This window comes from Cupressus sempervirens, chromosome 3 (genome assembly GCF_028749045.1).
Source record: "Cupressus sempervirens isolate cs-2001-9-10 chromosome 3, ASM2874904v1, whole genome shotgun sequence".
NCBI lineage: Eukaryota > Viridiplantae > Streptophyta > Pinopsida > Cupressales > Cupressaceae > Cupressus > Cupressus sempervirens.
In genome coordinates this window covers 1,092,391,826-1,092,417,605 of record NC_143120.1, presented here as the reverse complement: position 1 = coordinate 1,092,417,605, position 25,780 = coordinate 1,092,391,826, and the positions used below count along the sequence as shown (strand labels likewise).

The following is a 25,780-nucleotide window of genomic DNA, read 5'->3' as shown; positions in this document are numbered from 1 at the left end:
AAAAACCATGGGGCAAATCCACCACAGAAAATATCAATTGTTTTCTTTGTTAAGGTAAAATTAAACAATAATAAAAATGAACCTCGTCGATAGACAAAAGACTATGTTACCTGTCATGTCCCCATTTTGGAGGCAATTTGATTTAATTAATTTAATTAATTAGGTTGTCCAAAATAATGAATATTTTATGAGGATGACTAATTAATTATTTTAATTAAATAAATAAGTGGTATTAAGTTAATTATTTATAAAGTTATCAAATAAATAAATTTTAAAAGGTAACTTTATATTTAATTAATTTAATAAAGTGACTTGAATTATAAAATATTTTATAAAGTCACTTAATAGATAAAATAAAATAATGTTCTAGAAGCTTCTGGAGAAAGTGGAGGAAAAAAAATAAGTAGGCACCCCGGGCTTCATTCTAATCATCCAGATTTGTTGTTGTTGATGTGCATTGTGGAGCCTAGGTTTTTTGCAATAGTCACAAGTGGCCATTGAGAATGAAAACTCTCAATTGGTACGCAATTTTGAGGGTGTGAAATATCACTTGAATTATTGCAGCTGGGAGGAAGATACTTCAGTCTTCTATTTGTGCTACATTGAGAAAAAATATTTGTGGCCATTGAGAACGAAAACTCTCAATTGGTACGCAATTTTGAGGGTGTGAAATATCACTTGAATTATTGCAGCTGGGAGGAAGATACTTCAGTCTTCTATTTGTGCTACATTGAGAAAAAATATTTGAGTACAAAAAGCAGGCCGAAAAAGCAGTTCGAAAAAGTAGGCCGAAAAAGCAGTTTGAAAAAAGCAGGCCAAAAAAGCAGTCCGAAAAAAGCAGGCCGAAAAAGTAGAACCGAAAAAAGCAGGCCGAAAAAGCAGTCCGAAAAAAGCAGGCCGAAAAAGCAGAACTGAAAAAAGCAGGCCGAAAAAGCAGGTCCGGGAAAGCAATCCAAAAAAAAAAGCAATCCGAAAAAGCAAATTCGAAAAAGCAAAGAAAATTATTACAGCCATCTACAATCAAGGGCGACAGCTAGAGAGGCACGACTTGGGCACTTGAGGAGGTTATTTTCTGTTCAGTGGTATTGCAATACATCCATTCTCTAAGGTGACTTCATATGCCAGGTCTAATGTGTATTTTCATAGTGGCCTTTCACTATAGAGCGCTGTTGTAATTGTCATTTTGTATTAGACCTATCATTCATTAATAGATATATCATTCATTTTTACATTCCTTACAATGGTATCAGCGATCCATGGCTTTAGTTGTATTTAATCATGCATGTGATTAGCGTAACTGCTGTAGGGGAGTATTGAAGTTAGATATTTAGTGTTGCATTAGTTTTCATTGGCAGCTGTAGGTGCATGTTACTTTACCAACAATCATCATATTTTGATATCTTTGTAAATGCCAAGAGTCTTGGCTAACTTAGTATGAATATTGTATTGGACTCTCATTCTCAATCAAGGAGATACAATTGCTGGTCATTAATAGTTGTCTTTGAGCATTAATATATCATTTTTTATCAGCCAGTTAGCTTGCATACCAACTGTTTGTTAAAATACCAGTTGGTTGTAGGTGATCATTTTCATGATTAGAACTCATATATGCATTCACTATTGCCAAAATTAGTTGCATATTTATGTTAGGTCATTGTTTAGACCATAGATGTAAAAGTCGCCTGAGGAGATTAATCGCCTAGGCCTGAAAAAGTTTAATCGGGAAAAATCGGGAAAAAATCGGGGAAAAAATCGGGAACTAAAAAACCACTAAATTTTAATAAAAAAATGCGATTTTTTTACAGAATTCAATGTTTTTTTGCATCTAATGACTTAATTACTAACAATACATAAGAAACAATCATGTTTAGATATATATCAATGCAAAAAGAGTTATTAATTGGTAAATTACTAACAAGTAAGTAGTGACAAGTTGTAAATTACTAACAACTAACAAGTTCACAACACATGAGAAGTATTCTCATAAATAAAGTGTCAAATGTAAAGAGTTCAAATAAGCACATCAACATGACTACAAATAAGTACAAATGTCAAATACAGGACTACATCTTCCTCTTCCCAGTCACTTTACTAGCGAGTGCGGGAGAGGGTAAAGCTCTAGAACTAGAACCCCGCAGGGTTTGTGCCCGTGTCTGTGTCTGTGCCAATGCAGGAGATGGTGTAGCTATAGAACTAGATGTCGGTATCTCCACATTCGCCGCGCGCAAGATGTCAAGGTCCTCTGCAGTAAGCTCAATGTCATCATCCTCATCATCGCCCTCCTCGATGTCATCCAAATCGATGTCATATCCAGTTCCACCCCCTTCCTCCTTCGCAGCCTCCTCCGCGGCCTCCCTCTCCAAATTGGAGATGTCCTCCTGTGTAAATAAGGGAGCCTGCTCTTGTGCCGTCCAATCATAATAAGGATCTATCTCATCCAAATCGATTGGCCCAGGCGGATCTTGTTGCGCCTTTTTCATGCGCAATTTAAGATTATATTGCACATAGACCATGTCATTCATCCTCTTTTGGGACAACCTGTTTCTCTTTTTTGTGTGGATGGCCTCAAACAAACTCCAGTTGCGCTCACAATGTGATGCGCTACAAGGCTGTGATAGGATTCTGAGAGCAGATTTTGCAAGATTTGGAGTGCTTGCACCCCAAGTGGTCCACCAAGCCACTGCATCACAAAAATTGTACAAGTTAGAAAATACTAATAGACAACAAAAAATGAAACATAAATATTAATTTAGCATTTGAGATTCAGAAGTTTGCAAATGTATTACCTGGGGTTTGTGTAAGCCTTGCTCTCTTGCAGAGAGAAGTGGAGAACACCTTGCCTCCTGCTGAAGTGAAGATCTCCTGCTCAGCGATGATTTTATCTCTTGTTTCCTCGCTGGTTACCATCTTTTCGACGCACTCACTTAGGCCTCTGATGACCTCTCCATCAGGATCTGCATATGTACCATCAGCCCTAAAACCAAAAACCAAAAACAAATAAGTCTTCCAATTTTAGTACACACCCAACACCCTACGAAAGCAAAATGAACTCAAGTCTTTGTTAACTTAAATTTGAGTAAGAATGAGCTTACAGTATACCTAAAACGTGGGTTGAGGAAATATCCTGCTGCATGAATGGGTTGGTGAAGCTGATTATTCCACCTTCTATCAATGATCTGCCAAATGGGTTCATATTTGATGCTTTCCCCCTTGTAGTAATTTTTGACAGATTCTTTGGCCTTGTCCATGGCCTCATATAGTTCACCCATTGGCGTTTGGTCTCCATCAACCAAACGCAAAACTCTGACTAAAGGCTCAGACACCTGCAATATAAATTTGAAATTAGTTGACAAGTTACAAAATTATTATTTACTTGAGTTACAAACTTAGTATGTTATAAAGTTGTAAAGTGCAAACTAAAACTTAAAGTTTTGTAGTTACCTTTACTATTTCATCAGCCTTATCTTCAAAATATTTATCAAACACAATCCGCACAACATTCTCTCCTTCACTCTTCTTTGAAAATGTGGAAGCAAGCCATTTTTTGGAAACAAACATTTGCTTCAAAGAAGCCAAATTATCGAGAATGCTTTGCAATGTCAAAAAAATCGTTGCAAACCTTGTGACGGCAGGCCTGACAATTTCTTTGCCATCAGTGTGCTCTCTCATCAGGCTAAGGACCCATGGGTGATTGTATATGTATTTTGTCACCCGCCTTGCATCCTCCACAATTGGAGTGACCCACTCAAGTTTGCCCATGTCCTCCAAAAGAAGGTCAAGGACATGTGCTGCACACGGGGTCCAAGAGAGAGTGGGGTGCCTCTGCTGTAGGAGTTTTCCTGCCAATTGTAAAAGCAAATACTAATTAGTTTCCAACTTTTCAAATATATCAAACTATTAAAAATTCTTGTTGTGAAATTCACAATGCACATGCAACATAAAATTACGGTTTACCTGCTGATACATATGCAGCAGCATTGTCTGTGATGATTTGCACCACATTTTCAATGCCAATCTCTAAGACCATATTCTCCAACATCAATGCTAATGTCTGAGCATTTTTTACCTTGTTGGAGGCATCGATTGATTTCAGGAACACCACATTATCATTACAGCAGGCCAAAAAATTAATTATGGTCCTGCTCTTCCCATCCGTCCACCCGTCAGAAAGAATGGTGCAACCAAATTTTGTCCATTCTTGTTTCTGTTCCTCAACAAATGCTTTGGCCCTCTCAACAGCATTTCCAATAAGCCTACAAAAACAAAATTTAGTTATGTCTTAGATTCTTAGTAATTTAAAATTGATTTAGACTTTAGTAATCAACATTCTAATTTCTAGATAAATTAATTAAAATTTAGAACTAAGTAAAAAGTTAAAAATTAAAAGGAAATCGAGTGTAATAAAATTATTCGCTTACCTGCCACCCAACACAAAACGAGAAGGGGACTTGTACCCCTTTCCTGCAACTATCAACCCTGTGGCCAAAGCCTCCCAATAGGGACTGTCAACAACACTAATAGGAAGGTTGTTGAAAACCCAGAAATCTGCTAGTGCATTGTCCAACTGGTCATGGACCTCCTTATTCCATCTAGTGGCCTCTAATGAAGGTTGTGCACCAGGTGTGTGCCTCGTCACAAAATAGCTCCCTATCCCAGAAGCACCTGCTGATCCTGATGGTGCGGAAGTGCTAGGAGGTGTAGGAGTGGGAGTGGGAGTGGAACTCGTGAAAGAAAAAACACCCTGTTTGCGGACACGCGGCCCACGATAAGAGCCAGCCATGCTCTCAATGGCTGCCTCCTCCTCCTGAACATCAACGAAACTGCCCTGGGTCTCTGCTATGGCTGCCCTGACATGCAATTTATTCCGCTCTCTTTGCAATTTTTTTTGCTCTCCAGCTGCGAGCAAGGCATTTGCAAACCTTTTTATTTCTTCTGTTGTATTCTCACAAGGATTTGTATCATGTTTTGAGATCCCTGCGATGTGATATTTGAACCGGTAAATGCCCCCGGATATTACTTTTTCACATCGAATGCAAATCACTTTGGTTGGTTCATCAGGTGCTTCATAGGCATATTTCCATGCTTGATCTCTCGCATTCTTTGGCCTGGTGCCAATGTAGCCTGAGGGGCATGGAGTCAATGGCCATTTGTCTGCCATTTAAAACTGCTGCGGGCTGCCTACACATACAAATTTTTAAAAAAAACTATAAATAAATTATAACAAGATCAAAATTAACAGTTAAACAAAGAATTCAAGCAACATTCCAATAACGGCACCAATAAATTGAAATCCAAATAACATTCAAACAAACTAGCTGCTAGGGTTTCAAATTTTTTTAGAAAGGGCAAATTTTTAGCATAAATTCGATCTAGAATGGAAAAAAATGCAAATGAATGCATTTAATCTTGCTTACATTCATCAAATGCATTCCTAACTAATTAGGAATGTATTTTTATCCATTTACATGCAAGAAAAAAAAATACAATCTCTTGCAAAAACAAAAAACAAAGATTCAAATCACTTACCTAGTAACGAAGAAATCGAATCAAAAGGCCTCCAAATGCACTTGATTCTGCCTATTTCTTGCCAAGAACTCCTTCTCTATCCTCTCCTCTCCAAAACACCCTAAGCAATGTAAAAACATAATGAAAAAAACGTGTTTTTTCGTCACTTTATGTGACTGCCGGCGCGAGCGATTTTTTGCAAAAAAATCGCGATTTTTAGGCGATTTTTTAGGCGATTAATCTGCGATTTTTTGGAAAAAATCTGCAAAAAAAAATCGCGATTTTTGGGGCGACTAAATCGCCGGCCCCAAAAAATCGCGATTTTATCTCGTATCGCCGATTAATCGGCGATACTCACATCTATGGTTTAGACAATTTGGAGTCTTTTGTAAGCATTCTCTTTGAGGCAAATCCAAACAAGAATCACTGCAACAATCTGAAAAGTTATATCAATTAGAGGACTCTTGCTTGCAAAGTGTTTGACGAAATGTCAAACCACTGAACTAGAAAGATTTTTTGTGTTTGAAGAAGTTATAACCTATTGGGGTTATTACAGTTGGAGGCAATTTGATTTAATTAATTTAATTAATTAGGTTGTCCAAAATAACGAATATTTTATGAGGATGACTAATTAATTATTTTAATTAAATCAAATTGCCTCCAAAATGGGGACATGACATTACCCCTGCTTTCCAGGACAGGGGATGGGGGGATCGGGAAATGGGCCTCTAGGATGGAATGTTTTTCCTCAGAGTAGGAGATGGCAGGGGACAACAGTGAGAACAGCTATATAAAAAATTAAGGAAATTAAAAACTTATGGGGAAAGTTTAAAAATTTGTATGAAAACGTGGACAAAAAATGCTTATAATATATATATACATTATAAAACCTTAACATATAACGTTTGTGTTAAATAATTTAAATGGAGAGTTCACATGAGCATGGAAATCAAACAAATAATCAAAATTCAAATATTAAATTATGGGACAGCCAGTGGAAGGGTTTCGGGGCTTTCAAGACGCTCTCACTTCCAGAAGGGATCAAACTTTGCCGGAAGTTTGTCCTGGGTAACACTGATAAAAGGTGAAATAAATGTAGGTCAGGTCCACCACTGAAAATACAAACTGCTAATCTACCAGTAAACTGGTAACTAAATGGAAAATTCATAGGAACAACAAGTCTTATTAAGTTATAAAGGATGGAGTTTTAGCTTCCTCTGTAGACTGTGATCTTGAGCCAACCTTTCTCATTCAGAATTTATGGTTCTCTCTGCATAGCCTTTGCTTTAGCAACTTTTTTTGAGGCACATCAAAGTGCTTCATAGAAAGTAAGGACATGATTCTTGAAGTAATCCTTTAAGATCCTCTCTGATCTAGCCTTTCAATTTCCTTTTGAGGCTCCATCAAAGTTGAGCTCATTCTTGTTTGCTAGAGGCACCACCCATTTGATTAGTTTTTCTTTCTTCTTGCTTTGACCCACCCCTTCACTAGGAGGAAGGGAACAAACTGTCAATTAAAAATATTTCTCCACAATTTACTTTTGAATTGTTATAATATTTTGTTAATCGCTAGGGTTGCCATTGCACCAAAAGGTCCACCTGTTAATGCCTGATACAACCACTTGACTTATAGAAGGCACAAGAGACTGTTAAAACATGCCAAGAATCCAGCGAGAGGTACTGGCCTACTGCCAACAATCCCCCTCCTAGTGTTGCTTGTCATAGCTTGCAAGGATTCAAGCTTGTAACGGAGCTCTGATATCACTTGTTAATCGCTAGGGTTGTCTCTACACCAAAAGATCAACTTGTCAATGCCCGTTACAACCACTAGAGTTATAGAAGATATAGAAGGCTGTCAAACCATGCCATGAATCCAGGGAGGAACACTAGCCTACTGCCAACAACATTATAAATACGATTGAAGCCTATGTAGTACATTATTGAGCTGTTTTCAATAATGAGGTCTCTTAATTCTTCCAATTTTCTATACAACTCTATTAGATACCATTTAGATAATTTGAAGTGACATTTGTGGCATTTATATCTACATTGAGTACATGTACACATGACTGCAACTACTGGTGTCCTTGTTGACCTATGTTTATTCAATGATAGTCTGGGTCTGGTGCTTGAGAAGGATAAGTCAGGTGGAACAAAATATAGATTATGGACTCACCAAATCAATAAGTACCGTTGAGTTTTTCTCACATGTAACACCTTGTGCAGCTTTCCCCCTCTGCCGCTCAATCCCATTGGGATCTCCATTCCCAAACCCCCACTAGTTAATGGGATCTATTGTCATATAAGAAATTTGATTGCAATGAGGGGGTGTGGGATTTGGGAGCTGAGACTAGGATTGAGAACTTGCTGTAATGATCCTTACTATAAAGGCCACTGAAACCCTCAAACTGGACTTAGGAATTTTGTCAAACAGTTGGCATGTAACCGAATAAGGCTGCAATATTACTAATTGTTGTACAACAAAACCTCAATATATGATGCCAATAATGTATGAACAACAATTTCAGATTATAACACTACCAATCTAAGAGATAGATGACAATATGAAACTCAAATATGAAGTCCAATGCAATTCTGATTTTATGACAGCAAATAGAACTGATTACAATGAGAGACTGTCACAACTATGCACTTCTAACACATCAAGCTCTTGACAATGCAATGTTATGACATGAACAATAACCCAGTTCAGATTTGGAATGCAAATGACGAAACTTTTACAACAGTTATTAATGACTGGAAATAACTATTTATGCAATGACAGTGCTGATTGTTTTAATCCAGAACATGCAATATTTTGGCAATCAAAACTTCAGTTTGTGCACCTGGAATAGCTCCAATTTTGCCGGATATGAATGCTGAATTAATGCCACATGAAGACCTCACAATCTGCCCCAAACCAACTCACAAAATTGCTGCTGCTGCCTAACTGACAGGGCTGTACAGGTACGGCCTGGTACGGCTGCTAGATAAAAATATTGCAGCGTTTTTTGTCACTCCAAAAGCAATAAATCTGGGCGCCTAGGGTTGCTGAATAACCCCTTAAAATATGAAATTCATCCGTCAAGCCAATTAGGAGTTATGAGCAAAAACGTGGGTCCAAACCCTGGACTAGCAGTCTGAAAATAATGCACAACTGTGTCTACAAACCCTGTTAATCAATCCACAAATGCTAGGGCACAACTGAAACCCTTATTCCAACCAAAGTAAACCCTTATAACTGAATCTCAATGAAGTTCAAATGAGATGGCTGAATTACCAACTCCTCAAATGCAACAATTCAGGTGATATTTCACACCCTCAAAGTCGCCAATCCAAGGGAGTGATTTGTTCCCAAAGATCAAATAATTTGCAGACCTAAGAGACTACAAATTTGCTCCACAATGGAAGAAGTAGAAGAAATCTCAAATCCAAGCATGTCCAAAATGAGAGGCCCAACCCTCTATTTATTCACTTTTCTAAGTAGTTGCTAGAACTTCTAGAAACATCCTTTATAAAATCTCATTATAATGCACTTTTTCTAGAACTTCTAGAAACATCCTTTATAAAATCTCATTATAATGCACTTTTTCTAGAACTTCTAGAAACATCTTTTATAAAATCTCATTATAATGCACTTTTTATAATAAAGTAATTTTATAAAATAAAAAGTGCAACTCAACTTAAAATTATAACATGTAGGCCCCAATAACACATAATAATAAAATATAACCTCTTAACACTTCTTCAAGAGCAAGATATGACCATCTGATCCGCAAAATTGACTCTCTCTCCACACCATTTGCCTACGAGAGTCTGGAATAGGCAAAATCCATGATCAATGTCATGTCGAACTAAAGAGGGGACATTACACTTGCACAGCTAATTTTATCACTATCATAATATCATTAATAAGGACATGAAATATCATACTATTAGTATCAAAAATTTGAATGTAAATATTAGGTTTTTAAAATCTCTCCGAAAGTTTTCACTAGACTAGGGAAGAGGAAGATGTAACATTTTGTCATATGCAATTCATGAATTATGATGATTTTCAAAGTCAATCATTATAAATTCATAATAGTTGTCAGCTAACTATAATATCGGGATTCCACATGAGGATGTGATTTTGCACTGAATTTGCATTCAAATCAATGAAATTTATTAGAAACACTTTTGTACTCATTTATGGACTAATTAAATGTGTTGTCATTGAATTATGCAAAAAAAAAGTGTTTATAGTGAAATTTAAGCAATTTTATGAGTTACCAAGTTTTTACCGAGTCATGTTTTTTGGGCTTGGCAAAGTTTTTCTGAGTCGAGTTGTTCAACTATGAATAGATAATGTTTACTCTAGTGTCTTTTTGTTGTACGGAAATCTTGATTCCTGTATATCTACTTTTGATTGTTTCAGGGCTTCAAGGAAATGGAAGAGAAATTGATGAATTCACAGAATAATGAGGCCCAATTTAGAGCAGAATGCATTGAGTTAGCCACTCAAGTGGATCAACTAAATGAAAAGCTTGTAGCAGCAGAACAGGAAGTACAGGCTGGCAACGAGCAACTCGTTACAGTTTTGATTCAATACGAAGAGCAACATGGTTGGATGAAAGATGAATCAGATGCTGCAAAGAAGAATCTTGTAGATCGACTTGCTTATGTAGAGCATTCATTGGCTGATAAAACTGCCGAACTTGATGCTGCTCATGAAAATATGATGAAGTCTCCAAGAGTCTCGTCTCAGAGTAACAACCATTTGCCTGACTGTATAGAATCTAAACTGGCACTGGCAAGGCAAGAAGATGACTTGAAGCATGAGGAAGAGCTCCATACTGTAGATGAGCAGAAGCAGAAAGAAATGCATACATCCTTTCAGGAGGCTCTTTGCAAGCTCTCCATTCTCGAAGCTGAACTTGATATCAGACAAAAGGAAATTGAACATCTTAAACAAAGTAGACAAGAAACAAAGCAGAAATTGTCTGTAAGTTTGAAGGAGATACAGGATAAGGCATTCTCCATCCAGAAACTTCAAGATAAAATGATGGAACAGGAAAAGTTATTGCATCTTCGTGAAGAGGAACTCAAATCTCAAGCTGATGAAAACAGAAAAGTCTTTGATCGTGTTTCTGCCCTTGTATGTGAAGTTCAATCTTTGCAGCAGAGTCTTGTGTTGTCTCAATCAAGTATCGAAGAGCTGAGGTTAAAGCTTAATCATGCTAAACAAGCTACAGTTTCTGAAATGAGGAAGGCAAGCAAATTTGAGGAAGAGGCAAGATACAAAACTGAAAAGATTGCAATGCAGAATGAGAAATTGGTACAGTCACAAGTAAAATATAACAATTTATATAAGAAAAGTTCTTATCTGCAATCAGAGTTTAATGATTCTCAGAGAAGGGAAAAAGAAGCACTTTCCCAGATTGAGAGGTTAAATTTGGAATTATCACTGGCAAAAGAGGAAGTGGTCAAATCTGAAGTTAGAATGCAACATGTTCTGAAGCAAGCTAAGGAGCAGATAAATTCTGAAAGGAGGAGATATGATGAGCTAGTCAGTTCCCACAAGCAAGCTGAATGGTTCTTGAATAAGTGCTTTGATAAGGTAGAAAACCTGGAAAAGTATTAACTGAAATGTAGAAGACTCAAAAATGCTCTTAAAAGAGCACATTTGAGATGTAAATTGGAGGCAGATTAGAGTGGGCTAAAGAATCTGCATAATGACTGGAAGGACAGTTGCAGTCAGGCCCAAGTTTTACGAATCTCAAATTCTATTGAAGAAGCTTACTCTTGTGAGTGTTGTTGGTTACAAAGTAGCAGATATCTCTGAAATATCATGATATATCTTTTTTTGGCAGGTACCTGACATTTTCTTGAAATATTGCCATTTCTTCAAAATATGATGGCGACATCACTGGTAAGCAGTAAATTAAATTTTTTCTATATAAGCATCAAGCCTACAAGTTTTTGGTCAGTTTACTTCACAATTTTAATAAATGGGTTATAGACCTTGATTTGTGTAAAGATCTGTTAAGATTTCCAGCTGCCATAATTGAACAGCAATCAAATCTGTTGCCAAGTGACAGTGACAACTATTGCCATCATTGTTTTAGATGAACATTGTTATCTACAGTTGTGAAGGCGCTTGGTATAATTGGGTTTAAATTGAGGATAGGAAGCTAGACTGTCATTATCGTGATTTGTGACTCTGACTGTGGCCTTCGATAACTGAGAACTCTGGTGTCATTGTTCATGATTCGTGAGCATAGCCATTACTAGACTAAACTGCCAAATGATTGTGCCATCCTTTGACTTGTCATTATTGTTGCATCGCTAACATTAGTGTTGTCATCATATCAATTTGATTTCTGCTTAGCAAGGGATATTATTGTTGTTTCATCTGTAAAATAGGTTATATGAATGAAGTAATTGATTCGGAAATTTCTTTGTTACAGATAAGCTCTTACTAATGCTGTACCCATTGCGATTGTTGTCATCATTATTGTCTTTTGACATAACAACTTTTGTGATCAATAATCTTCTTATGATTACTGATCAATAGCATCCATGATATTCCGTCATTCTTGATTAATATGATGTTCATTAGCACTCTCATTAATACTATGATACATTGATATGGGCATCAGTACTGCTGTCAACATTAGGAAATATAGCTGATCAAGGTGATTACCATGAAATGTTGTTAAAACTTTACATTGCTGTCCCAGAATGCCAGGTATGAATATTGCACTGCTGTACACTTGAGGGGTATTTGAAGAGGTTAGGCAAACTTTTCAACTGTAGTTATTTTGTGTATAGTTTAGTCTTTTTAGCTTGATAGTTAAGGAGAATGGTAGGGTTAATGATTCATTTTTGCATTAGTTGCAAAGGTTCATTATCTTTTTGGCAGAATTAGATATAAACATTGTTAAATAAATTTATAATACAATTATCTGTATTCAGTGATCTCAAAATTAATGAGAAAAATCCATATTTCTATTTATGTTGCACAGCCTTGTTTACTTTGACTCTCAATGTAATTAGGATGTATTTAAATGTTAAAAGAAGATGGTTAGTTCTCTCCCTTTTTAAAATTTTACTGCAGTTGTTGGGTTCCTGATACTTTTCCAATTTTTTTATTAATAGTGTATCTTTTGGGATGTTGAGAGTTCTCAAGAACAATATTTGGTTCTATAGTTCTGATAATGATTGATGTGAATTCATGTTCATTTCATCTCTTCAATTATTAGAATGCTGCATAGGGCTTTCCAAATATCATAAAGCTTTCAAGCCATTTGGAGCCTTATATTAAATCCTACATGTATTTCAGAGTTTTCTTAGAATCGCATAGTAATAGTGTCTGTTATGAATTCTAGTTGGTGTGTTTTACCATTAATACAGTAGTGTCTGGTATGCATTTATTAAGATCACTACATCTTCCCTATCCAAGCTTAAACTTATTCTAACAAAGATCAAATTATTGCATTTTCGATATCTGTGTTCTACATTTAAACTGTTGTGGGAGGAACTTGTGAATGAGGGAGCCTTTGTAATATGAAGTCCATCTGCATTATCTTTAAGTGATAATTTGTTGAGTGCTTTGTGTCATGGATTTCATTGGTGACTACATTTTCTTCCGGTGTATTTTTGATGTATATTCAGTCTCTTTAATGGCATTGAATTTCTCTATATCTTCTATAATATGTATTAATGGACACTACGAAAAATTGCTTATTTATATAGTGATCAACATAAAAATCTTTTTAGGATTTGGTTTATTATGTTAAGAAGAATCGTGAAATACTTGGTGCAACCACAAATTGCAAAATCAGTGCTCCATTTAGATTAATTAATAGCTTTTTGCAAAATGATGGAACTGACAAGCAGTAGACAATTTTGTGTCGGTGAGGCCATATAAGTTAGCCAGTTGTATGTTTGAGCAAAACAAGCATTTGTTATTCCATGTCTTGACTTGCATCTCTTATTGTTATAGAGTGGAAGAAAATGAGGTGACAGTTGACCAATAACAAGAGGATATTGAGAGGAAATAAGTGCAAGAAATTGTCTTTATGCTTATCCCTTACCTTGTTTGTCTTGGCCATAAGTTCATTGTTTTTGGACAGGATCAAGATTATATACTTAACGATACTGAGCATGTGCACGTTCTTGGATATAAAATATAGCATCCATCCATAGAGAGCATATAATTGTGTCCATCATGAATAGCATGAATCATAATACACCTCATATAAATCCAACCATCATATGCATAACAAAATCATCATCACATACATGCATTACATAGCATCATGACATGTGCACCACCAATAGGAACAACGTCATGGTACAATGTGTCTTCATTAGAAAGAAGTGTTAGATGGCTCTAATAGCATCGACATATACACAACAAAAGTTCTCATGAGCATACATAAAAACCATCCCATGGCTAGTTGGAAATATTTCTAATTGGACTTGGTGATTGTGGCTAATGGTGCATCTCGTGGTGGAGACCCCATGCTAACTATTGGCCCTAATCTAGTCTTGGCACTCTCTGGTCCACTACCACAATCCTCTCATATAATGATTGATAATATTGCACCTCCTGCAACGACTGTGCCACATCCCTCATCACAACCCTCACCTCCACAAAAGCTCTCATAATCCCTCATTCTTGTAGCGTAACCTTGGCCAAATCTCTCTCCTATCTCAACCACACCACTTTTCCATATGATCTTCATAGTTATGCTCATACTTTCTATTGTATCTCTCCACTATCAACTACATCACCTTCTCTCCACCATCCCATCCTCCTTGCACCCTCACTATAGTTGATTTCTACCTGATTGTGGGGGTTGTCTCTCCTCGCCCTCTCAATGCCAAAGTACTTTTCTATCCTATTAAGCTCTTCCCTTCCTTCATTGCTAGTGTTGCATCCAAATCTTCTTATAGCCTATCATGATAAAACTACAAGCTATCCCTCTCAACTATATATTGATCATGCTAAACCCATTCCTCATCTCCCTCCTTGCCACATTGTTCAAGGTTGATATTAGCATTTCCTCCCAAAAACTTCTCTCCCTCATCCTCGTCTCCATAGCTTCAATTGTCCCATAACTCTTGCTCACATTTGTTTCCTCCTACTTAATTTATCTTTGTTTTCCTTCCTCCTCTTCCTCCTACTAGTCGTCATCAAGAGATAGTCAAATGCACATGCTTGTGCTCTATGCTCCTTGCATTATCATTTGTATTCCCCATATTTATCATAGCTTCAATTGTCCCATAACTCTTCCTCACATTTGTTTCCTCCTACTTAATTTATCTTTGTTTTCCTTCCTCCTCTTCCTCCTACTAGTCGTCATCAAGAGATAGTCAAATGCACATGCTTGTGCTCTATACTCCTTGCATTGTCATTTGTATTCCCTGTATCTTCCACCTCTAATATCTATGCTTAAGGAACTACGAGTGCCCCACACTGATCCTCTCTCACTACAGATCTATCTATTAGCATCCCCTACCACTTAATCTCTTAGGTCACCTATATAAAAATTGCTTATCTAGTCAAATCTCATTTTGTGCCTATCCAAACTAGTACATAAACATACTTGGTAACCCTAGCTCTTTTCTCTAAACATCCTAACTTGTCGAGTAATGTGCATGATACATATATGAAAGATCTTACAACCAAGCCTCACAATCCACCACAACCTTTGAATAATTGTGTCTATCATCTATTGTACACCTCTAATAGGCTCGATTACTCATCTATATGTGCTAAATGAAGTCTACGTAGAGGTAAACAATAGTCTCCAAATTATTATTTCTATTAGCTACTAGCTTCAACATTTTAATATGCTCCTATGCCTAGTTGTGCCTTAATATTGTACTATGCTCCTATGTCCAATTATGAACAATTTCCTTGCCACATTCCAAGCTTTTGCCCCCTCTATAGACCACCATACATTTATCTCTATATAATTATGCTAGCTAATCTCTTGCCACCCTCTCCAAAACCTAGATTTGTTTGATAACGAACCATCATGATCTCTTGTCAAGCATTGGTCAACCACAAAACCAATCTTGTTACAAATAGGGGAAATGTGGTAGAACCCTCATCCTTGCAACTAATTCCACATAGATCCCTCATATTGGCCATCAATTAAAAAATTTCCTCCTCAAGTACAATAGTTAGGTCATATTACACAAGTCCCCTCAGATGGGAACTAGCAAGGTTCTCCATCTCTTTGTTTAAGGTCACTACTATTTATTAGCCATCACCATCACCATACTTGGGTGTACTCTGACCTTTGGCATGTATGTTGAGAGGTATAGATCAAATTATAGATAGATAAATTTTAATTATTTTCAATGCAATATATGTGAACTATTACTGTAAACATATCCTTTCAATCTGGTATAGCTCGTTCTTTCTTTACATGAAGAATAATAATAGAAATCTGAAAGTAAATTTGGGGGAGAGAGAGAGAGAGAGAGAGAGAGAGAGAGAGAGAGAGAGAGAGAGAGAGAGAGAGAGAGAGAGAGAGAGAGATCTACGTTAGACACATCCATACTCTCATAGTATATCGTTTCCTAACAACCATTATTAAATCACATTAATTAGTTAAGATGTCGATAGAGATATTGAGACAATTTAGAATATACTTGATTTTTGATCCGTACATATGTTCAATTAGAATGTGCGATCAAAATATGGTTGAGTACAATAATATGTATATGACACAACAGTTGATATGATCTGACACACACACACACACTCATGTTCGAACAATGAATCATGTTCAACCCACACACACACACACACACACACACAACATACACACAGGCACACAGACATAGACACGTACACACACGTATGTTCGAACAATGAATCATGTTTGACCACGTACACACACATGTACACATGCGTGCGTACACACACACCTATGTTCAAACAATGAATCATGCACATGTGCACACGCACACACACACACATACATACTAGTATGTTCAAACAATGAGTCATGTTCGACCACACACACACAAACACACGTACACACATGTATGTTTGAACAATGAATCATGTTTGACCACAGTACAGATGTACATAGGCACACGTACACATATTTTTGAACAATGAATCATGTTTGACCATACACACACGCACACACACATGTTCAAACAATTAATCATGTTTGACCAGACAAACACGTATTTTCAAACAATGAATCATGTTTGACAACACGTGTGTGTATAAACACGTATGTTCGAATGCGCACACACACACACGTATGTTCGAACACATGTGCGTGTGTTTGAACAACGAACCATGTTTGACCACACACACACACACACATGTTTGAACAATGAATCATGCTCAACTATATAAATGTTTGATCATATACATTCAATTTCAATTTCAAGAACAATTGCTCATTAAGCATTTTCAAACTGATATTCAGAATCTCATTATTAGTTGTATTATTATAATTAATATTTATTGGATCATAAGGAACCAAAATTTATAATGCATTATATGTTTGTCTATCTCTCTCTCTAGTGTGTGTGTGTGTGTGAGAGATCTGTGTGTATGTTCATTCAAAATATGTGCGATCAAAATATGGTCATTGTTCAAAATATTGATGATAGATTGATCAAAATATTGTTCGATTAGAAGAGAAGCGTCATCAAATTTAGAACTTGTTGATCCTACTCTCTACTAATAGATTATTGGATCCTTTATGTATTTAGTAAACACTAGACCAAACATTTTATATGCAACAAATCCACTCAGCCAGTTCATGCATTAACCTAAAAATACACCTAGTTGTAGCAAAACATATTATGAGATACCTGCAAGGGACTATTGAATATGAATTAAATTATGATAGTGTAGACATAGATCTACATGGATATTCAGACTCAGACTAGACCAAAAATGTTGCTCATCACAAAAGTAAATATGGTCCTACTTGTTCAATATATCATTTTCTTCTTAGATGGTTCTAGTTTTGACCTTTTCTCTTTGGGGATGTGAATATCGACTAGAAAACCAAATATTATAAGGTGGCTTATATTGGGCTTGATTCTTGTAAGTGCTTCTTCAAGGATTTTATTGTTTAGAAAAGAGTGAGGACATATATTTTGTATGTATACAATTGTACTAGAGACTTCAACCTAAAATGAGGTGTGAAGGTTTTCATAATGCAACATGGTTTTAGCTGATTCTACTTTGGTTTTATTTTTCATTTCATCTATCCCATTTTGTTGTGGGTTGCAAGGAAAAATGCACTCCCTCTTAATCCCATATGTAATACTAAATTCTTTAAAGCTTTCAGAAATATATTCTCCCCCATCATCTAACCTTAGGTTTTTTTAATTCTTTTTACAGACATATTTTGAACTAAGGCTCTGAATTGTTTAAATCTTGATAGTAACTAATTAGATTCTTTAAGTTTCTAGAAATAAATTCAAGTTTTCCTCGAATAGTCATCAATAAATATACCATAGTACACAAATACCCCTAGGGAGGATACTAACATTGTTCCATATAAATCAACATGAATAAGTTCAAGGACATTACTTGATTTATTCTCACTACTATGAAAAGTCCCTTTTGTATTCTTATTTAAAGCACACCCCTTACATATTCCTTTAAGGTCTTGATTTGGTTTAGGTAAGCCTTTAATAATTTTCTCTATGGAGGGTAGAGCAAAATAATGGAGATGTCCTATCCTCCTATGGCATATTTCATTTGTAGTAGAGACATCATAGATAAGGGCTTGAAATTTAATAGTGCACTGTTTTTTCAAACATCCATCACGAGCCCCTATAGTATATGCCTTCTTTACTTTTGAGTTCTTAGGCCATGTTAGAACTTTCCCAAGTTGGAAGGTGATTTGGTATCCTTTGTCTTCAAGAGGTGAGGTGGAGACTAAATTTCACTTAATGCTAGGTACAAATAGTGATCCTGTTGGTTGAAAAAAAACTCCAAATTTTAGCTAAATTGTACTGGGCCCAATTCTTTTCATAGGGTAGGTGGAGTTATCACCAATGGGGACTACTTCATTTGAGTTTTCATCAAGACTATCCAATTTTTCTCTGAATCTTGTTATATGTAGAGATATTGCACTGTCAATGTCCCATGTCTTTCTACTTGTGGGTATTTTCTCGATAGTGTTGAAAAGAATATCATTCTTTCTGCTTGCTTATTCTTACTTACTTTAGCTATTGATGCTTGATCTTTGAGTCTATCCAGACATTTTACAACAAGGTTTCCATATTCATCACATCTAAAGCATTGTATTTTAGACATGTCCTTTTGAATGAGAGTTTCCTTTCCCTTCTTCCATTTGAAGTTTCCTTTCTTCCCTTTCTTATGAGAATTTAGATTCAATGCTTGGATCTCACCACAAGAATTATTTATTACGATTCCTCTGGTGATTAGTCTTGATTCATCTTGAATACAATCATCTTTAATCAGTTGAATTTTGGAAGTTTGGATTGAGCAATTATTCCTTGTATGAATGACTCCCAGGATGTGGGAACTCGTTGAGAGTCAACATTTTTAATTCCTTATTGTCAATTATATAACATAGTGGATAGCCGGTCCCTAAACTTAGTTATTCTTATAAAGTATGATGTAATAGACTCATCCTTGTTCATTTTTATATGATGCAATTGTTGTTTTAAGATGAGAGCTCTACTAGTGTTATTTATCTCATACACATTTTCTAAGAAGGTAAACATTTTATATGCAATGTCTAATTTTGATATAACTGGAACTATAAGATCCTTGATGTAGGAGCATCTTGGGTTGCATTGCTATCTTGCTTGGTAGATGTGTGCTGGGTTATACTTGTGGACCTACTCAGTGACTTTGTTGTTGATCGGTTCGATGAAGGTGATTTTGGCTTCATTCACTAAGTGCCTCAGGTTCTTTCATTGAGTGTTTTGTTCCATATTCATCGAGTGCCTTGGTGATCTTTGCCGCTATTGTTCGATGATGTCTTTCAACAAGTTGTCTGTTTGGTTCTCATTTGTAAGATGACTTGTGTATTTAATATGAGGTCATAGCTTAATGTATTGGATTGATCATTGGGATCCAGGTAGACCGTTATGAGGTTGACCTTCTTCATATGACGATCTAGAATCTTTTGTAAGTTATTTTGGTAAGTATAAATAGAGGGTCTTGGTCTAAATCTAGGCATGAGTTATCGAGAGTCAAAATCTGGAGAAAGGAGATCATATATCGCGCATGCTGGAGGTTATTTTCATGTGTATTTGAATATTTTTATTGGTCGTAACTCGGAAGACCTCAATGTCGGTCATGTATGATGAAAATTTGATGAATCATTGAAAGATTCCTAGCTATCTCTCCTTTCTAAGGTTGTCTCTTGTTGAATTGCTTCCATTGTGTTAACTCTACAAGGTGGCTTGGTGGCTGGGTGTGCTTTTGGCCCTAGTTTTCATTTCACCTTGCATCAAGTGGTATAAGAGCACAGTTTCATCCTTCTGGAGATTGGATTATGTAGAACCCTAAGTGAATTAGGTTATAGGTTGACGATATGAGATTTGACCTATAACTTGTAGAGGGTTACTATCTTGTAGGAACCTATTGTCAAAATGGTTTGTGGTAGAGGAAATGTTGATAATGCCATTATGGACATGTTGAGACAAATTTCTGCCACTTGTTGTTGAGAAAACCCAAAGGAAAGGAGAACATCTTGATGATGCGAGTGATGATGGAGCACTTGGATTACCTAACTCTAATCTTGAACCTAAGGTGGAATATGATGAGCAAAGACTATTGAGAGTTTTGTCTGGGGCACATTCTAAGCCTACTATTGAGGTTACAAGTTATGATGGAAGATTAGAAACCAACACTTTGCTAGATTGGATCTCTGAGATTGAGACATACTTTGAATTTAAGGGCATCCTTGATAATATAAAGGTAAAGATAACAGTCACCAAGTTGAAGGGTCATGGTTCACTTTGGTGGGAACATTTGCAAAGTGACAGACAAAGGAAAGGAAAGGAGAAGATTAGGACATGGCTAAAGATGGTGAATAAATTAAAGAAGAAGTTCCTCCCTATTGATTATTGAGTCTATTTGTTGATGAAGATACAAAATGTGAGGTAAAAGGATATGAGTGTGAAAGAGTATATTGAAGAATTCTATAGATTGGACATTAGATCTAGACATGTTGATGATGAGGTAGAGAAAGTGACTAGATATTTGAATGGTTTGAGAACTACAATTCAAAATGAAATTAATCTTGTGAAACTGGATAGTGTGGAAGAAGCATATCAATATGTCTTGAAAGCTGAGGAGATTTTGATAAAAAGCATTAAAAAAGACAAAGAGGTAGAGGAGGAATATTTCAAAGAGGTAGACGTAGATCTTATGGAGAAAATAATAGATATGATAATATTGTGCAAGATAAGGTAAAATATAAATGGAAAAGTGACGAGAAAGGAAAGACTGAGTGGAGAGGTGGTAGTTCTTACTAAGGTACAGGTGGTTCTTACCAAGGAAGTTATGGAAGAGGAGGATTTCATGGAACCTGTTTCAAATGTGGTGAAGGACATAGAGCCTTTGAGTGTAGAAAACTAAGGTTAGTAGCATGAATACTTTAGTCTAAGGAGAATCTACGAGTATTGGATGGTCCTGAAAGTAGAGAAAATTTGATGGTGAGAAGAACTTTGTGTAATGAGAGAATTAATGAAGAATCCCTCGCGAGGGGAAGTCTTTTTAAGACCATATACAAGATTGTAGGAAAATGCTATAAGGTGATTGTTGATAGTGGTAGTTCAAAAAATTTGGTAATAGAGGAGTTGGTTAACAAGTTGCAGTTGCAAAAGGTGAGACACCCTAAACCCTATCAAGTATTTTGGATCAAGGATGAGCATAAATTACTAGTAAGTGAACAAGTCTTTTGGGAAAATGAGCATTGCATGATGGTAGATTGGATCAATATACTATTTAGGAAAATGGAAAGAGACAAATTTTGTTACCTTCAAATAAGGCACCTAATGAAAATCATAGTACCAAAGAATGAGTTTGCATGGTTAATGGAAATTAGGTTGAGAATGATACGAGAAAAGAATAAGTTTGATTTGATGTGATTCCTAGTGCATTAAGTAATGCTAGTATTGATCAAGTTCTAACAGAAGTGCAAAAGTTGCTTATCGAGTATTAGGAGATTATTTTGGAGAAGGGACCTGATGGTTTACCACCAATAAAAAGTATAAGTCATTGTATGGATCTGATCCCCGTAGCTAGTTTTCCAAATAAAGCACCTTATAGATTGACACCTACAAGAATGAAGAACTTTACAAGAAAGTGCAGGAGTTATTGCAGAAAGGTTTGATTAGAGAAAGTTTGAGTCCATGTGTTGTACCTGCTATATTACCACCTAAGAAGAATGGTGAGTTGAGGATGTGTACTAATTCCAGAGTTATTGACAAGATAATAGTGAAGTATAGGTTTCCTATACTAGATGTATGATGTAATGGATTGTTTGAGGGGAGAGAAATATTTTACCAAGATTGATTTAAAGAGTGGGTATCATTAGACTAGAATAAGAGAAGGTGATGAGTGGAATAATTCTTTCGAGACAAAAGAAGGTTTGTGATGCAGAGCCCTTTGGTACACCTTTAAGGAACATTAATTCAACTCAAGGGTTTACAAAAGCATGGTACTTTATCAAGGAATTAGGATAAACTCATAGACTTCAACAAAGAACCATGACATTTACACTAACAGGATGTAGTGCATCATAGAAACCAACCAATAAATGGGATACTTTGTGATCCCTTCAACATCCATTAAATAATTTCATTATTAGAGGCATCTCATGAGGTAAAACAAAATATATTTCAACTCAAGTAAATCAATACTTCACCATTCACATGGGTTGACTTCTATTAGAGAGTATATTATTCATAACTTTTGTTCGTAACAATCTCTTTCCAAACCCTTTAGAGAACTTGTTAAAAAATAGTCTTAGTAACTCATATCCAAATCAGAGGCCAATCAAATAAACCTATTAAAATTTATGGTCTCTATACTGAGACACATTTTCACTGTCATAAACCAAAAACAAAACTTGTAACCCTACCTAGGGCATCCAATAAATTTCTCAAGATAAATCCAAATGATTCCAGACCAATTTCATAGTAACCCTATATGAATCTAGTTTCTTCATATGTAATTAATTAATTATTTGAATTCACAAATCATTAAGTGAGAACAAATCATTGCATGTAACTCCATTTAAGGTATTTAAAAATTAGTTTTTGCCAAGTATAACTTCCACAAATTTGAATGAAAACAACTCAAACCAAAAGGAAATGAAAGTGGATTCACATATCTTTCCAATGAATCCATTTAGAGGTTCTGATTATTCAAAATGTGTTTGTACCATATGCTTCAATCTGACTGTAGTCAAAGAATCCCAAATATGCAAACAACCACTTTCAGCAAAATGCTCATAACTTCTTCAAAACTTCATGAAATTACTCCAAACCAAAAAGGGAAGGAAGCTTATTCATTTTAATATCCAAATGTACATATTATACATGGTTTCCATGATGTAGTACAAGCTAGGAGAATCCCCAAAGGAGATGGCCTAGCCCCCATCAAATAACTACACAACAGAAACAACAATGCAAGATCTGATACCATATCACAACTCTTTATTCATAGATAACTAATTACATGCAATATGCTTGGCTATAAGGCCTTCCAGGTTAGGGTCAAATACACCAACAATTATAATAATAGTTCTGCAAGATCCAACCCAACCACTACTCCTAGCTAGTCCAAATCTACAATTGGATAAGAACACAAAAAAGAATCCACATTTGTACCCTTAGGTCCACCAACCAATCCTCTGGTTCTCAAGCCGCAACTACTAGTTTTCTTTAAAGTTCACATCCTCTTCTCCAAGATGGATCTCCCTAATGTCTAAAGAATCCACAAAACCCCCTTACTTATACCCAACTAAGCCACAACTTAGCCTAGTTCATTAAAAAATCATATTAAATCCCTTACATTAAATATATTTTGAGCCACAAGTTGGATACAACACAAATTAAAAACCCAAAGTCGGCTACAACACTAATTAAATACCCAAAGTTGGCTACAACACAAAATAAATACCAAAAGTCAACTCACACACAACTCAACACCTACAGGAACCAAGACCAAGCCAAGCGTTAAAAAGACCAAGCCGCGCATCAACAAACTCCCAAGCACTGCCGAGCTTCTAGTGCATGCCGAGGAACCAACATATACCGAGCACTGTAGTGAACGCCGAGTAACCCATTACAAGCTGAGCACCATAGAGAGTGTTGAGCTCCAACAATGACCGAGCCCTCTTCAATGACCGAGCTCCTTGACCACAACTAGACTCTTTAGCGATCAAGCACCACTGTTTGGTGACTGAGTCCACAACACTTAGCCAAATAACTACAATCATGCAGGATTGCAAGCCTAAGATGCTCTTACATAATTCCAAGCCTTACATGGCCATACAAGTCTTGGAAACAACACAAAATCTAAAAACCAATCAAAACATCAATATAGAAAAATTCCAAAATAGATCCAAAGTGTTTTCGTCTTCTCCTCTTCTCACTACAATGCTTTTACAGTGGTTTTTCTGGTTTATAACTTCCCAACCACCTTTTGAACCAATCTATTACATACTTTTAATCCTTTTTGTATATTTTGCAAAGATTTAAAGTTGCAACTTTTAAGCAACTTTTACATTTTGAACATTTTGATCTCACAATTTTGATACTTATTATAAATGGCTTGTCTAGCATTTACACCTTGACAAAACAGACTCAAATACATTACAAATGACTCAAATTAATTTAAATATCTCATATATGATCTCTTATCCTCCTTGTGTTCTTGATCTTTAGGTGCTCCTGCACCAGTTTGTATGGATGCCGTGTTATGCCTTTTGATTTGACTAATGCACTAAGTACTTTTTTGAGGCCAATGAATGAAGTCTTGAAGAAATTCTTGGGTAAGTTTGTGATTGTTTATTTGGATGATATTTTGATATCCAGTAAGACTAAGGAAGAACATTTGGAGCATATTAGGCAAGTGTTACCGAGATTGAAAGAGAAGTTGTTGATTAATTTGAGAAGGAAATGAGAGATGTTAGTAGGAATATATTTCCTGCATTGACTATATAAAAGGATGAAGTATCTTTAACATTTTAAAATCATGTTCATGACCACAGACGTGTAACTTCAATTGCATGCATTGGGTGACATTTTGATCCAAAAATATAAGTATCATATATCATTGGAAAGCTCTTGGAGTGAGGAATCCAATTTCACAGTCAAGTTGTGTGCATGTATAGCTAGCCAAAAGTTATTCACAATTTTCTAAAACTGGGGCACTCAGAAGCAGAGTTTCTTGTCTTTGCTATAGAGTTTCATTTTTTGATTTTGAGTGAACAATTTTTTGGGTTTCTCCCAAATTTGGTGGAGATGTTCCCAACAGTTGTATTTTCTTTGAAAATCATTTGGTAGATATTTTGACACATGTTTTAGCAATAGATTTGGCATCTTTGGCTAGTTTGTTTTCTTCATTATTGAGCAATTTCAAGCTTGTTTAGTAATAGCAATGATGAAGATCTAACGTGCAATTGGAAGATAAGAGATGAGAGATGCGTTGCAATAGAAGGTAGAAGAATTTTGAGTGGACAAATGACATGATCACATAAGATCCATGATTTCTTCATTTTCTATATCCTTTTCTTTTCTCTCATTGTACAGGGTTGGTTCTAGATTGTTGGACAAGTTTGAATAGTTGTGATACCACTATTCTTCAACATTCTCCTTCTTGAAAAGTTTTGTATAGTTTTGATAGAGTAATTAATGCATCTAGGTTCAAGTTCTTTGTTGGGTCTTGTTAGCATGAATGATGATGGTATTCCTTTGGAGGAGTATCCTAAGCATTGGAGCAATTGTTTATGATTGACATGTTGCATTCATGACTGTGTTTGTCATTGATGTTAACACAATATTCTTTTGTGAGGACTAACAGAGTATCAAACAAAGAACAAGGTCGTATAGAGTGTGTCTTAATGACTAGGTCAAGCACAGTTAAGGATGTTTTCTACACTATATCTTGATGGTATGGATAAGTGCACATACAGAGAGTCAAAGACATGCATAAGTTATGCTTGATTTATAGAAGACAATAAGAAGACATAGTATCTGATAAATGGTTTCTGATGATTGATTTATATCTCTGAACTGAG

General features: G+C 35.9%; 2 protein-coding genes across 3 annotated transcripts in view; one reads left to right on the top strand and one right to left on the bottom strand.

The window, feature by feature from the left end:
• LOC149570583 (uncharacterized) overlaps positions 1–11,939 on the top strand; it is a 194,387-nt gene extending 182,448 nt beyond the window's left edge. For both annotated transcript variants that reach the window (XM_089823166.1, XM_089823165.1), the window contains exon 11: positions 9,922–11,939. In XM_089823166.1, the coding sequence (XP_089679292.1) occupies positions 9,922–11,127 (1,206 nt within the window). In that variant the 3' untranslated portion in view covers positions 11,128–11,939. The remainder of the gene's footprint in view (positions 1–9,921) is intronic.
• Positions 1,957–5,256, bottom strand: LOC149570584 (uncharacterized). The gene is made up of 6 exons (XM_089823168.1): positions 4,419–5,256; positions 3,955–4,253; positions 3,442–3,839; positions 3,100–3,323; positions 2,787–2,974; positions 1,957–2,680 (listed from the first exon to the last, which is right to left on the bottom strand). The coding sequence occupies exons 1-6, from the start codon at positions 5,156–5,158 to the stop codon at positions 2,064–2,066; spliced, it is 2,466 nt and encodes an 821-aa protein (XP_089679294.1). The 5' UTR covers positions 5,159–5,256; the 3' UTR covers positions 1,957–2,063.
• Positions 11,940–25,780: the final 13,841 nt, after the last annotated feature.

Excerpts from the sequence above, each read along its gene's own strand:
- LOC149570584 (XM_089823168.1), bottom strand. The coding sequence starts at position 5,158 with ATGGCAGACAAATGGCCATTGACTCCATGCCCCTCAGGCTACATTGGC. Across the intron at positions 3,840-3,954 it reads TGCTGCATATGTATCAGCAG|GAAAACTCCTACAGCAGAGG; the intron begins GTAAACCGTAAT and ends TACAATTGGCAG. Across the intron at positions 3,324-3,441 it reads AGGCTGATGAAATAGTAAAG|GTGTCTGAGCCTTTAGTCAG; the intron begins GTAACTACAAAA and ends TTTATATTGCAG.